The sequence below is a fragment of the Terrapene carolina genome, unplaced genomic scaffold (assembly GCF_002925995.2).
Source record: "Terrapene carolina triunguis isolate 2854851 unplaced genomic scaffold, T_m_triunguis-2.0 Scaffold194, whole genome shotgun sequence".
In the NCBI taxonomy this organism is placed as follows: domain Eukaryota; kingdom Metazoa; phylum Chordata; order Testudines; family Emydidae; genus Terrapene; species Terrapene triunguis.
The window spans coordinates 902,895-917,678 of NW_020664545.1; the positions used below are offsets into that span (position 1 = coordinate 902,895).

Genomic DNA, 14,784 nt, shown 5'->3' on the forward strand with positions numbered 1-14,784 from the left:
ATACTGAAAATATGGTTCACTGTGAAATGATGCTCTCATCTTTGTAGTTAAGGGCACCCTTTAAGAATTTTTTTTTTTTTTTTTTTTCCTCCTATAGCAGAAGGATTTGCAACACAGACCTCCTGGATCCCCACAAAGTTCACCCCAGTGCTTTTACCCAGGTTTGTACTAAAGAATGATTGCTGTGCTCAAGGCTTGTCTGTTGAGTTTTATACTTTTTTCTTTAATATGTTTTAGAAACAATATACGGTGTATTATTGAAGGTTAGAAAAGGTCTCTTTTAATAAGATGACTTCATTTTTCCCCATTGGGAATGAGCTAGAAGCGCTTGGAAGTCTCCTGTGTGTTTTTATCCGTTTATATTTTTATTCTATTTTATACCTTCTTGCTGTGTAACCTCAAAATATCGCAGTGAAGAAAGATCGATAAGCTAGTTTCTCATTGATTGCCTATTCTCTGGCTTCTGAAAAGACTAGAACTGTGAACTGGAACCTTCATTTTACATCAGATTTTCATAATGGTCTATTAAAAATTTGCCTGCAGCTGGTGCTAGCTAGCAGTCTCTGAGACAAGCAGGCATTAGCTGTCTGAAAGATATATCTTTGTTGTCATAAATTTGGAAAAAGGATTGGGGGAAAAATATTTGAAAAGAGCAGTTATTTTGAAGTATAAGCTCTGAAATAGCTTTTTGCAATTGCCATGGAGCTTTCAAGCACCGTTATCCAATAGACAAATAATTTTTCTCCCCCCACCCTCCTATGGCTGTGGTGCCGAAGCTGTGCTGAGGCCTTTTGGATCCCACCAAATGGGCATTTTCACCATCACAGAACTTGCTCTCATCAAACAGTCTGTAAGATTCTGCACCTTTGCTCTGAGTTGTTTCTAGGATTTGGATACTGGTGTTTATTTTGAGGTACAGCTATTCTTTTCAATCAGTGATTACATAAAATGCTAACAAGGTGTTCTCCATCTAGTGGGTCACAGTCAGCTCTCTGTGTTAGAACTGTTCTGTATTTATGCCCATGTAAGTGAGATCACAGTCCAGCCCTGTGTGCGTAAATACAATTGTAGGTGGTAGGAGTTGACAGGTGAGTGTTCAGGGGAGAAACAGACTCCTCAGGTTGTAAGATGACTCGGTTGATCATAACAAGGACAAAATTAGTCTCTGCCTGGATGCATTGGTCTCTGTTCAGTTGTGTTACTCACTGAGACACATTGTAGATGAGGATGTCTGGTATCTGGAGTGCCAGTGTGTGTATGGTAGGTGGTGGCTGACTTGCATTTCAAGGTTGTTGTTTTTTTTTAAACGCTTTTACTGTGGAAACAGCACAGGGGGACTAATTGTTAGAATAAGATAGGTGACTGTTTTTGTTGCCAAGAATGGCTTTGTCTCCTTATGGGGAGGTTTAGAGACTAAAATAGGAAACATGAAAGAATAATGAAAATGGAAAAAGTTAATCCTAGGTCTTGTCGTTGGAACAACTCTGTGGTATACAGTCTGGTCTGGTGTGATGAGCTAACAGCAATCAATGATGACTCTCAGCAGTGTGCAGACAGTGCTAATTGAACTCAGAAAATGACTTTTTCTTTAGTGCAGACTCTGCTAGGTAGACTGAAAAATGGGAACATAGTCAAAAGTAGAAGGGCTAAGAAGTTGAAAAGAACAGCTAATGCCATGGGCAGTACATGTCTTTACTCATAGTATAACCTGTATTAAAACAGTAAGTTACATCTAACTGGGCATGTTTTTAAGTGAAAGTAATTTCAAGAGTAGGTCCTAAGATGCAAGGAAACAGCACTGAAGGCCCCAAGATCAGTTTGGCCTTATTGGCATTTAGGAAGATTTTGTGTGTGTTCTGCTTGGTTTTGACAGTGAAAAGATAAAAGCTGTTGGATTTGCTTATAAATACATATTGAAGGACTTTTTGGAATGTGGATGACGGTTCTGAAAGACTATATTAGCCTCTTTAGTACTGTAGCTTTCCTTAAAGGCACTATATCTGCCACATACACTTTAGTAAATTTGCAGTCTGAAATTCTCAAGGAAATTGGCATATACGTGAAAATATTACACACTTGGTAAACAAATTTGCTTTTAGCCTGATGGTTCAGCGGACTACCAAAAACCAATTTTTTGCAACCTTCCTTTACCAAATTCTAGTCCTATCTAGAGTGGCATTGGCTTAATGTCTGAAATATTGTTTGTTTAGAAGATGATGGGTATACTGCACTTTCAGGGGATGGTTTATTAGCACTCTTCCTTCTCCAACTTTTATAAAAGGACCAAAGCTATTGCATCAATAAAAAGAAGAAATTCACTTTTAAGCCAGGAAAGTCTGAAGTCATTTTCTCAGTATAGTTCTGGAGTTGCTGTAGAAGACAGCAGGTTGCTGTGAATTGGACCATTCCTGGCTGGTGAAAGCAAGCAGGGAAATACTGTGCCTGTTGTTAGTTGAGGTTGTCACCATTTCCCTGCTGGAGACTGGATGCTAGCTATCCTCAAGGAAGTTATTATGAGTCCTCTGCTCAAGAAGCTACCCATTGACGCTGACCTTGCTAATGATTGACCAGTATCCATCCAATCTCCCTTTTCTGGCAAAGTCACTAAGTTTGTGTCAGGAAGCTCTGGCTTCTGACTGGACTGTGGAAATCAGTCAGGTTTCAGACTTAGGAATGAGACAAATAGGTTCCATTGGTAGAGGATTTCCTCTTGTTGATGGATGATTCTTTTGGGTCTGTCAGCTGCCTTTGCTACAACTCACCGCTAGGTTTTACTGATACATCTGCACTTCCTAGCGGCAGGGACAGAGTTTTACCATCACGCTTTGCTAAACTTTAAAATGCTTTTCTGTCCTTGGTTGTTGTGTGAATGACCCATGCAAACTGGGGGGCTGACCCACTTCATATATGGAGCAGGGACAACACAGTCAAAATGACTATATACAAAATGCTTCATATATGCAGTGTAAACAAATTGAGAAAAATAACTGTTGTTGTCTTTCAGTGGTAGTAATCTTAGGGGCTACATATAAAAATAGCAGGTGAAAAAACTCCTTACAAAAGTGAGTGTGTAGTTTTTTTTTTTTTTTTTTTTAATGTTGATGGCCCCTTTCGTTCTGGTAACTATCTGGAGCCATGGCTATGTATTTGTTAAAATATATAAAATCTTTGCAATGCTAGCTTCTTTCTTTTTTTGCAATCCTTTATAATGGGTTGATTGCCTTTTCTGAAATGTTGTTTAAACAAGATTGTTTGTAGGCTTTAAATTGATGCTATTAAAGATTTACTTTAATTGGTAAGGTGGACTGTAATTAAATTGAACTTGCTTCTTTCTCCCCACACTTTTGCATTACTTTTTCTATATATGTGGGCCCCTTGTTTTGACAGATGAAAATCCAATGGCTCAGTACTACAAACTCAACACATCTTTGAAACCTAGAATTATTCGAGTGAGATTCTAGTTATATAGTAAAATGATGAGAGATGCAAAGGCTCACGATATTAATACATGCCCAGATGACATTCTTTACTAATGAGGTATTGTGCTAGTGTGTTGAATCTGGGCAATATCACTATGAGTAGGGATCTAATTACCGTAACCTTTTTGTGTAGAAATCATAGAGAGATGGGTTGCAATGATATATTTTAATGCACCCTTCAGAACAGTGGTTCTCAACCTGGGGCTGGGGGGCTGTTGTCCTGCTTGCTACCCTCTAACATCAGTTGTTGTGGGCCATGAAGTTTTTATAGCCTGTTGCGGGGGGGGCCTCAGAAAGAAGGAAGTTGAGACCCCCTATTTCAGAATCTTGTTCCAAGTGGCATTGTCAGGACATAAGTAGAGCCCAGTGTCTCGCCACTTCCCCCAGAATAGAAGCCTGACCTTCTAAAGTGCGCAACATCAAAGACACTGTTACTTAATGGAAGGTCACCACTGTCTTAAAATAAGACTTTTGAGAAGATGCAATTCACCTGGAACCTGAATTTCAAACGCCCGTGATACTCTCAGAAGGGATACTCATTTTTGGGGCTCTCTTGAGTGATCGTTGACGTGATCTTATCAAGGCTTAGTTGCAAATTTGTTACTTAAGTGAACAGAAGATCAGTTTGCAGTTGCCATGTTGGTGCCGTGGACTAGTAGATGTATGGGTCTCCATCAGCGACATTCAGGACTGCTGAAAATCAGATTCAAGCTGTTTGTTCTAGATAAGAACTCCAAACACTGAGCCTCTAGACACAGAACATCTCTTTAATTCTCGCTTTTTGTTATGATCACAGCATTAAAATATTGTGTTCATGATAACAATAAAATGATCTTCCCACGGACTTTAATCAGGCTTTTGATACAAACCAGCTGGCTTTGTAGGCCAACATTTTGCAATAAATGGAACATTTTCTCATGAAAGGCTGGATCTTGCCACCTCTTATGCACTTAGTCCGCTGAAGCCAGTGGAACTCTTCCTATGATCAAGTGTTTGTGGGATTGGGTCCTAATATTGAAATTGATTTTGTATTTAAAGACTTGTAATCTCTTCCTCTAAAGAGGCATTCAGTAGCCATTGGCCCTCCTCGCGTGGAAGTCAATAAAACAGTACACAAGGGGAAATCTCTGGCATTTGTATATTCAGTGGAATAGCAAGTTGAACATGATCCATCTGCTGCTTAGCTGAACACTAATTGATGTAGCCTGGAGTAATAAAGTCTATACTTTCATTGCGGTGTTTTGGTAGCTTCACGAATCAAAAGACTGATTTATACATGTCACCAGAACTGCAAGATGGAATTAAAGCCCCATTATATGCACATATTAGTGATTATATTTAATAATCCCTGGCTTTTAAAAACTTTACCCATATATCTGTCCTGAGCATCATCATGCTCCCCATTTGGTGGAATCTGTGCTGCTCCCTTCCTCCCTTGAGTTCCCTTCATGAGCTTTCCACCTCTCCTCCTCTGGCTTTTCTTTCTGGGAGTCCACTCTCTTCCTTCCCCTCTCATTGCAGCAGAGCAGTCCTGTGGGTATTAAGAGCACTTGGAAGAAAGGGCAGCTGCAGATTTAATCAGCGATGTGAAGTTTTAAAGATTGTGTCTGGCTGGTTTCTCCACCTATGACTTTTCTAAAATCATTACGAAAAATAAGATTAAATTAATGCACTTCGTCTCCAGTTCCTTATTTTACATTGCAGGCATTAATACTAAGAAATGATATCTATTACAGGCTTCCATGCACTGTATAATAGTGATTATAGGTTTAAATATCTTTCCAGTTTGCAGTCTGTATAGATTTTAAAAGAATTGAAAAGTTGAAGTATTAAAATTCAGTTTAGCTGTGGTATCTGTTAGTGTGTGTATAAATCACTGTGTAGCAATAAGCATGTCAGAGAACTGTTGGGTTTTTTTGTGATCTCAGATTTTTCTTGTTTGACATGAAATGTTCTATGCCCTTGTACAATAGGGTGCGAATAATTGTGTGTAGATTATGGTGTTTTACTAAAGGAGAAGATACTTTGTAATTTCCACACTAAATGGGCACAGCAGGGACCAATTTCCTGCACTTCAGACCTGCTGATTTAGCCAATACAGTACGTTAAGTGGCAGCTAGAAGGATCACAAGGTAGTATAAAAACAGTGCATCTGTGGGGCCACTTTACTGCACTAAATCTTAGGGCAACCAGTTGCAAGCATGGGGAATACAAATTCAAAAAGCAGTGGCAGAAACAACACAATGCCAGCTCCTCCTGAGCTGTCTTTTTGTAGCTCTTTTTCAAGAAAATGGAATGAGAATGTCTTTTTGGACAATGAGCTCTTGACATCCAAGATCTTGTCTGCTCTCCAGCCACGTTCAGAGAGGAGGGGTTTGAGAGCAGGCAATTTGCAGTGTGCTCCTCACTTTTTGAGCACCAATTCAGTTTTTGCTTCTGTAGCAGCCTCTCTGAAGGAGCAGCCCCAAAGTGCCCTTCTGGGATCGGATGGCACCCCAGTTCTGTCTCGGCATCTCGGCATGACTATCACCCAAAGAGGAAATTCGCAGTCTGCATTGAATACTGCTGTTTCTGTTAATAAATTTGGGTAAGTAGACCGCTTCTCTTTTAAGCCACTTTGTTTTTCCTACTGTACCTGTAAAAAGAGTTACGGAACTAAATCCCTTTCAAATGAAGGACATGCATTTATTGCAAGCTGTAGAGAGTATTAGATGAACCCTTACTGCTGAATTGCATTGAGAAATGCTCTCCAAATGGACAGCTGTTTGTTTCTTTGTGAAGCTGCAAAGTCTCTGTAGTTCCTTTCTGCTATAGATAAAATACCATGGATTATGGTGAAATTTGGATTGTGGTATTTGAGTACCCTTGCCCAAGCTTTATTGTCCATCTAAGTCTTTTGCCATTAGGTCTCTGGAAACCTAGGAATAGTTTCTTAGCCTGAATTTTTTGGGCCAAGTAGTGTAGTTGACAATGCTGTTTAAATTGAAACAGTCCCCTATTTTAATCAAGGGATATTTCAAAGCTATGTATCACATTTTTGTTTGCCACAATTATGTCCTCAATATATGTTCCATTTTATGCATCCGAAGAAGTGGGCTGTAGCCCACGAAAGCTTATGCTCAAATAAATTTGTTATTCTCTAAGGTGCCACAAGTACTCCTGTTCTTTTTACAATTATGTGTGTCATCTTATTGATGGAGCTTTTAGTTTTGACCCTACATAGGGAATACAGTGCCCCGTCCAGTTCATCAACATAAAATTAGGTGCTTTTAAGGTGTAGTACCAAAAGTTGTACAAGAGGTGATTGATCAAGAGAAGAGAATAAGGGACTTTTAATTTAAACTGGAAATGTATCCATCGAGTTTCAGTGTTTATTACCAAATTGAATTTGACTATTTCATGTCAAAAAGCAAGGATAGTCTTTGTGTTTGTTCTAACAAATTAGCTCCATAATAAAGGAAGAGTGCAAATTAAAATGGTTTGTTATAGATAATTTAGTTGTGCTTTTCTCTCAAAAAATTAATATTCTATGTTAAAGTAACACAGTTGTATAATTTTTTTGGCTATTTAGACCAATCACAGGAGAAATGGATGAAGGGGATTCGGGATTTATAAAATTTAAGCAGACATCAGATGATGTTGTCTCACTTGCACCTTCAACAGCAGAATCCATTTTTCTGGAAGGTATGGAACTTCTGTCTTTTGAGGATTTCCTGCTGTGGTTTTTACAAATTGAGTCTCAGAGAGACTATTGAAATGTTTTAACTCCTTTTTATGTTCATAAAAGTTATTGGAGGATATGTCCAGGTCATAATGTTAGTTAAATGGAATGTGCTTTTGATCTAGATGCATACTTTTCCTCTCTGAGAAGCGAGATAGAAACAGATGCTCATGAGTTTGAGGCAGAATCTTGGAGTCTCACAGTGGAACAGTCTTATGCAAAGGAGCAAAAGAGAGCAGTTATGAAAAGGCAAGATGTCATTTATGGTAAGAACAATTTATTTCTGTCATTTACATAGTGCTTCTATTTTAAAATGTCTCCTATTGCTATTTTGACTAGTATATAATAGGTTTCAGTGATTTCACTGCCTCCCTGTTTTCCCTTGTGCTTAGAAGCCAGGATTGTGTGAAGATTTCCCCTTTTCTACCCCTGGACATGCTGTGTACTTGGGTTCTGATTTGTTATATTGTTAAACAACTTGTGGTTTTCAGATTGCTAATGTAAGCTGTAAATTCCACCTATAAAACAAGGCAATATCCATAGCCACCATCTCGAGCCACGATCTGAAGATGATATAATCTAATCAGGGTCAAACTTGGTTGGAAAATTTCCCCGGAAAGCGTCGGTCCCCTAGTAGAGCAGTGATCTTTCCTCAGTACTGATCCAGTGCCCCAGAATGGTGTTTTTATGCACACCAGTGTGGCTGAAGGCACTATCCTTCTAATGAGACATAAACTTAGGACTCCATGTTCTTAAGGATCCCATGGTTCCTTTTGCAAGAGTAGGCTTGTCAGCCCTGTTGTCCTGGCCAAATTGCAACCTATAATCCTAAAACTCCCTCTAGGGTTTTAATTGGATTATAAGGAGTCTTCATTTCTCCTTTCAAGAAGTGTTTCCGGTTCAGAATGCTAGCTCGATTCCAGCCCAGAGATGAATGAAATTATTTTTTTTATCCTGAAGTTCTTCACAAATTGCGTGAATAGGGATTATTATTGCTGTCGACATTGATTACTGTTTCTGCGCTGCATACTTCAAAATGTTTACAGCTGCTTCATAATGCAGACTACAGAGTTTTAGACAGACTAGAGAACTTAGCTGTCAGATTTGCACAGTCCTCAGAGTTGTGTTGCATACCCAGCTTTGAACTGATCTGTGGAAAGTCTTTAGCACTACCATGCTGGTAAATTGCCGCTATAGTCCTTGGCACGTACTGGTGATACTGCTTTATTACTGTCTGGGAGAAATCCAAAAGCATCATAAATGAGTTTTCCTTAGGCACAGGCCGGCTTCCGTAGCTGTGAGAGTATCTCATGTCCCATGTTTCTATTCTAATGAGATGTTTAGATTACAGTAGTTCAAGGTCTCCTAAGCTTTGACTTGAATCATAATAGAAGCTGTCAGTCTTCACCTGACCGCTGTAAAAGTAAGGATTTTTTATGGATACTGAAAGCACTCCCTCGGAGGAATGCACAAACTTCACAGCATCCAACACACAACAGTATAATAATCGTCTGTCAGTTTCTCTTGCCAGTAGGAAGTGGTGGGTGTGTTTTATAAATTCAGAATGAAGTAAAATAGCTGAGCTATCGATGCCCATCGTTATTTCAATGCTGCCTTTGCTAGCAACATGCACCAGAAGTGTGGTAAGTGGCTTGCTATGGCTGCTGATTTTCACAGCCTGCTCTGCTAGATGCTTGGCCAGCCGCTGCCTAACATTTCTAAATGACTAACATTTTTTCTCTCCAGAGCTCATGCAGACTGAAATGCATCATGTCCGAACACTGAAAATCATGCTGAAGGTGTACTCCAAAGCACTGAGAGAGGAGCTGCAGTTCACGAACACGGTCATCAACAAAATCTTTCCTTGTGTGGATGAATTGTTGGAGCTGCATGGGCAATTCCTGTTTCAATTAAAGGAGCGACGGAAGGCGTCCTTGGAGGAAGGCAGTGACCGGAATTACATTATCCAGAACATTGGAGACCTTTTGATACAACAGGTGTGAACTAAGCTCTAATAACGTTAGTTAACACTGTATTTAACTTCTCAGAACTGAACTGTAATATTGAAGTTGGGTTGTGTAAAGTTTGAATGTAGTGGGCCCTTAACAAAACACCGGGTTTAAAGTGCTCCTTCCAATACCACATTTGTCTTTGGCTTCCAGAAATGCAGCTGGTCCCTAATCGTGTGAAATGTTGAACATTTCCTTTGTGTATTTATGCACAACATGGCATGCTCCTGGGAAGGGCGTGGTGCTGCTTCTTGTCCACTCCAAAATTAAAGCAGCACACCACTGAAGTTCTTCAAAGGAGAATCCTCACATCCCGCCTGAACACAGCTTTCCTGCATCAATTGCCGACCCTCTTGGGTTATAAAGACCCTTGCTGTAGCTGGCCTTCCCTTTTTTCAGCTACTCTATATGCTCTCCTTGACTTGGAATGATGCAACAGAAACTCTCTTACATCACCACCAATTTGATGTCCCCCTCGCCCTTTCCAGCTCCAAAAAAGCTCTGAGTTCGAGTCTCAGAAGCTCTTACTCACATTTGTTGTCTTTCTGCCAGGAGTAAGTGAATATTTGGGTACATCCCTGTGTCTGAGCCACTCCACTTGCTCAATCTCTCCTATTTCTGGTGCAGGAGAAGAAGCTGGAATAGCAAAGAAATTTGACCCCAAAAGCCAATCAGCACAAAGCCTAATTAAACCCAAGAGTGTTATACTAGCCAAGCTCTCTAGGAGGAACTGGCTGCATTTTAAACTGGCTAATTTAATGTCCTTCCTCGTGTTTCCAATTAGTTTTCAGGCGAAAGTGGCGAGAGAATGAAAGAAAAATACAGTGTGTTCTGTTGTGGTCACAATGAAGCTGTCAGTCACTATAAGGACCTGCTGCAGAGCAACAAGAAGTTCCAAAACTTAATAAAGGTAAAACACCCAGCCAGTGACCCAGTCTGTCCCATTTCCAAAGAGCAAAATATCTCTGATTTCTTGGGTGTGGTTTTGAACCAGACTTAAAGCTGAAAGGAGTGTGAGCTTGTTACTTGGCTGGTTCCGTCTCTCTCTCTCTCTCTGTGTTACAGATGCCTCATGAGCAGTTTACGTGTAACAAAGGCCACCAAGAGAACTACCGCTCTAGAGAGGCCTGGTGGATAGAGCACTGAACTGGGTCTCAGGAGACCTAGGTTCTATTCCTGGCTCTGCCACTGGCTTGTTATGTGACCTTAGGCAAGTTGCTTCACCTGTCTGTGCCTCAGTTTCCTCATCTCTAAAATGGGGATGATCATTCTTTGAGATCTCCCATAAAAAGCGCTGTATAAGAACTAGGTACTATTGTTATAGTTTTGCCCACTATGACATCTCCAGAATCAAGAGACTGGCTCCAGGGCACGTCAGTCTCTTGTGCACTGGAATGTGCAGCCTAACCTAGGTAGAACAAAAGAAGCTGCTTTATGGAAACATTTAAATATAGCCAGTTTGTAAGGAGTTAACCTGAATCTTAGAGGAATGTTGCACGGTCCAGATGGATGAAATTTTCTAAATCCTAGAGGTCAGTCATTCTGAGTATTTCCCACTATTGTTCTAAATTATAGATCTTCTTAGGAGGTGTCTTTTTTAAAGGGGACAATTCATTACTGTCAAGAATTTAAATAATGAGTTTAAAAGTGCAATGCATTCTCTTTTCTGCAAAGAGAGGATCCATGAATCTGTAATCCATTATGCTGCCAGAATCCCAGAGTACCTGGAATCGGACTGACTGTTGGGGTTCTGATGCTTTCATTCATAAGTGGATCTGTACTTATTAGCATTAAACTCCAAAAACCCTGGTAAAGGAGACACCTATACATCATTCAGTAGCAAGTGTAATTCAGTTCAATTATATTGTTGAACCTGATTAGAAGATGTTTATAAATATATGTTTTAAAAGTGGGCATATTATAAAAGAAAAAAGAAAATCCATCGTTAAATGGGAAATCCAACAATTTGAAGTTGGATTTTGCTCTGCTTTGGTCCAGGTCTGTTTTGCACTAGCTGTAAATAACATTTAAAAACAAATTTTTCCTGTGATGCAAGTCAAAATAACAACTTTGGTTTGCTGGGTGCAAGAGGTGCCTATTGCTAGTTTGTGATTGACACTAATGGGGCTGTGGTGCAAGAATAGCCACAGGGTCGTGTAGTCAATGGAGAGCTTGTTGCACAAAAGAGAAATTTCAAGAGGTAAGGAATGTGTAATTGGGGGCGGGGAGGAGACGGAGGGCTATCTCAAATGCAGATTGTATCACAACATGCAGTTTATGCCACGTACAGTTGTCTAACCACTTGCTCGGTTTTTGTTGTTTTTTGTTTTTTGCTCCCTAGAAAATAGGTAACTCTTCTATTGTGAGGAGACTTGGTGTCCAGGAGTGCATCCTCCTAGTCACTCAACGCATTACGAAGTACCCAGTGCTGGTGGAGCGTATTATTCAGAATACAGAAGGTATATGAGGTGCCCTGTAATACCTGCCCCCTCTGCCCTGGCTGTCTTCCTTTGCACCACCCTCTTCTAAACATGGAGGGTTGTCTGGGACTCCCTTTAGGCTCTGCCGCTTCACTCCTTTATCAGTTGAAGGGTTGTTATTGAGCCACAAAAATCACAGGCTCAGGGGCAGCATTAGATTTAACTCTAAAGACAAGAAATCTTGGTGTTTTAGCCTCTTAGTTTGATCAGAATTTGATGCTTTGGCTTTTTTCGGACTTTATGCTACAAAGAGACACTTTGAACTCCTAAGCACAGAGCCTGTCACATTAGGTGATGTTTGGGATTTGTTTAGAAGGGGCATTGTGTGTCCTGGAAATCTAAATAACTTTCATTTTATGAATTATTTCCTTAATTTCTGCAGCAAAGTCAGACTAACCAACACTCTGCCTCTTTATAGCTGGCACTAAGGATTATGAAGATCTGTCCCAGGCACTCAGTTTAATTAAGGACATGATCACTCATGTAGATGCCAAGGTAAATGAGTGTGAGAAGAGGCAGCGTCTTAGAGAGATTATGTACAAAATGGAGCTGAAATCATCAGGGAAATTCAAGAACGGGCTGCTCTTCCGGAAGAATGACATGGGGCAGCGGCAGCTCCTGCTGGATGGGATGCTCTTCTGGAAAGCCGCATCAGGGAGGCTCAAAGGTAAATAAAAGGGCTGAAAAGGGGGAAAAACACAACTGGAAAACAAGATTTCCGTTTGTTTATTACTGATCGATTGAGTATAAAGTCAGATGATGATAACCTGCTAGTTTCATAGGGTCCTGGAGGAAATAGCACTTGTTCTATTCCTGACTTGTCAAATAAGCAACTCTGTAATGGTACACGATAAGTTCCTTATGCAGTTTGCTTATAATCTGCCCAATTCAAATGGGAGATCTTTAGATAGATGACAAGTGTTGAGTCAAACCTTCTTAGACTCCTGTGGAAAGACATTATCTTGTGCGAGCTCCGGTTCACACTTTGAAAAATTGTCATGTCAACCTCATGACACCTTCCTTCCACCAACTAACTGACTGGTCAGAAAATCAAAATGGCTTCCATAAGCTGAACATGTTAACAACTTGTTTGCTGAAGAGTACAAGGGGAGAGCCTCATTGGCTCATCTCATGTAGCCAGAGGTATCTGGTGCCTGTGGATTTCACACAGTTCCATAGGATTTTGCTCTGGGACAGAGGCATGTTCCCTCATGAGCAGATTGGGTTTATGTGTTAACCTGTGCCTCAGGAGAACTTTTCATCTTCAGATCTCTGCAAATATTTTAATGTGTTCCTTTTGTATTCCTGCAAAAAGTGCATTCGATCGGGCTGTGTATGTGACCATTGCAAATTTAAAGGAATAATGTACCTGATATTGCAATGCTGACCATATGAAAGCCCTGTTGAACAGTGTTTAGAATAGTTGTGAATAGTTAGCAAGTATTTCCACTTTTTCCACTTATCTTAAAATTTTTGCTTCTTTAACCTAGGCTTTTCTTTGGGATGGAGGTCCATAATCATAATGCATTAGAAATAACTACATGGAACTGCAGATAGGTGTCTAATCTATATCTGATCTTCTGATATAGGCTGTGCCTATCACTAGTATTTGAGAGCAATAAGTATGATCAATGCCCTTGATGTTGCCAAAGAATTTGCTTTGGAATCCACCTGGTTGCAGAACCTGCTCCAGAATCTAAGCTTTCCTTATTTACAAAGGTTGTTGTGGTAGAAATGACCCTTACACTCTGGTCATGTTTTTAAGCAATGCAGTAACAATGGCTCTGTGGGGTGATCTACTCCATTCCTTCTCAATAGGCTTTAAATCTCAACCCCAACTAATTACAGTTAAATGTCAATATTCTTAATTACTTCACTGCTGATCACTTTAACAGAAACCTGCTGATCTTATCCCAGGATCCCAAACTGCCTAACATGCCTTCTTAGGGACAAAAGCCCCAGCTAGTCACCCTCTGACTTGACCCATGACAGTTAAGTGGTTTTGATTTTTAGTCCTAAGTGGATCACAGGATCTGGTACAAGAGGTGAATATAGTTGAACCGCTCGATAATAGTGACCATAATGTAAATAAATTTAACATCCTTGAAGGGGAAAAAATGCCAAAGAAACCCACCATGGCTGCATTTAATTTAAAAAAGGGGAACTACACATAAATGAGGTTAAACAGTAATAAAGACAAACTGCCTGCAAACTGCATGGAGGCTACTTGAAAGCCCCATAATGGAGGCTCAAACTAAACATTTACCCACCCATCCCCTGCCCCCAAACAAAAAGTAAGAGAACAAAAAAATGCCACTGTGGGTAAACAGCAGAGTAAAAGAGGCAGTTAGAGGCAAAAAGGCATCCTTTTAAAATTGGAAGTCAATTCCTAGAGAGGACAGTAGAAAGGAGCATAAACTCTGGCAAGTCGAGTATAAAAGCGTAATAAGGTAGGCCAAGAAAGAATTTGAAGAGTAACTAAGGACACACAAACTATTAGCAAAAAATTTTCAAAGTACATCAGAAGGAGAGAGTCTGCCAAACGGTCAGTGGGGCCACTGGACGACGGAGGTGCTAAAGGAGCACTCAAGGAAGACAATGGTGCTGCAGAGAAGCTAAATGAATCCTTCATATCGTACCAGTGCAGAGGGTGTAGGAAAATCCCCACACCTAAGTATTCTTTTTAGGTGACAGATCTAAGGAACTGTCCTAGCTTGAGATGTCAGTAGAGGAAGTTTTGGAACTAATTGCTCAATTCAGCAGGAATAAGTCACCAGGACCAGATGGTATCACCCAAGAGTTTTGAAGAAACTCAGATATGAAACTGCAGAACTACTAACTGTGTATTTAACCTATTGGTTAAATCAGCCTCTGTACCAGATGACAGGCGGATAGCTAATATGACACCAATTTTTAAACAAGGCTCCAGAGGCGATCCTGGCAATTACAAGCCGGTAAGTCTGACTTCAGTACCAAGCAAATTGGTTGAAACTATAGTAAAGAACAGAATTATCAGACCCAGAGATGAACATGCGGGAAGAGCGAACACCACTTTTGTAAAGGGAAATCATGCCTCAGCAATCTATTAGAATTCT

The 14,784-nt window shown here is 40.2% G+C and overlaps 1 protein-coding gene across 2 annotated transcripts in view; it reads left to right on the forward strand.

The window, feature by feature from the left end:
- The window catches only part of ARHGEF18 (Rho/Rac guanine nucleotide exchange factor 18), a 77,297-nt gene that overhangs the window by 42,798 nt on the left and 19,715 nt on the right, over positions 1-14,784 (forward strand). Inside the window, exons 12-19 of one of the 2 annotated variants that reach the window (XM_026654925.1) lie at positions 98-161; positions 5,925-6,066; positions 7,051-7,163; positions 7,326-7,466; positions 8,947-9,197; positions 9,994-10,119; positions 11,551-11,668; positions 12,108-12,356. In XM_026654925.1, the coding sequence (XP_026510710.1) occupies positions 98-161; positions 5,925-6,066; positions 7,051-7,163; positions 7,326-7,466; positions 8,947-9,197; positions 9,994-10,119; positions 11,551-11,668; positions 12,108-12,356 (1,204 nt within the window). Of the gene's footprint in view, positions 1-97; positions 162-5,921; positions 6,067-7,050; positions 7,164-7,325; positions 7,467-8,946; positions 9,198-9,993; positions 10,120-11,550; positions 11,669-12,107; positions 12,357-14,784 lie in introns of both variants that reach the window. The other variant, XM_024194243.2, reaches the window with a different exon arrangement.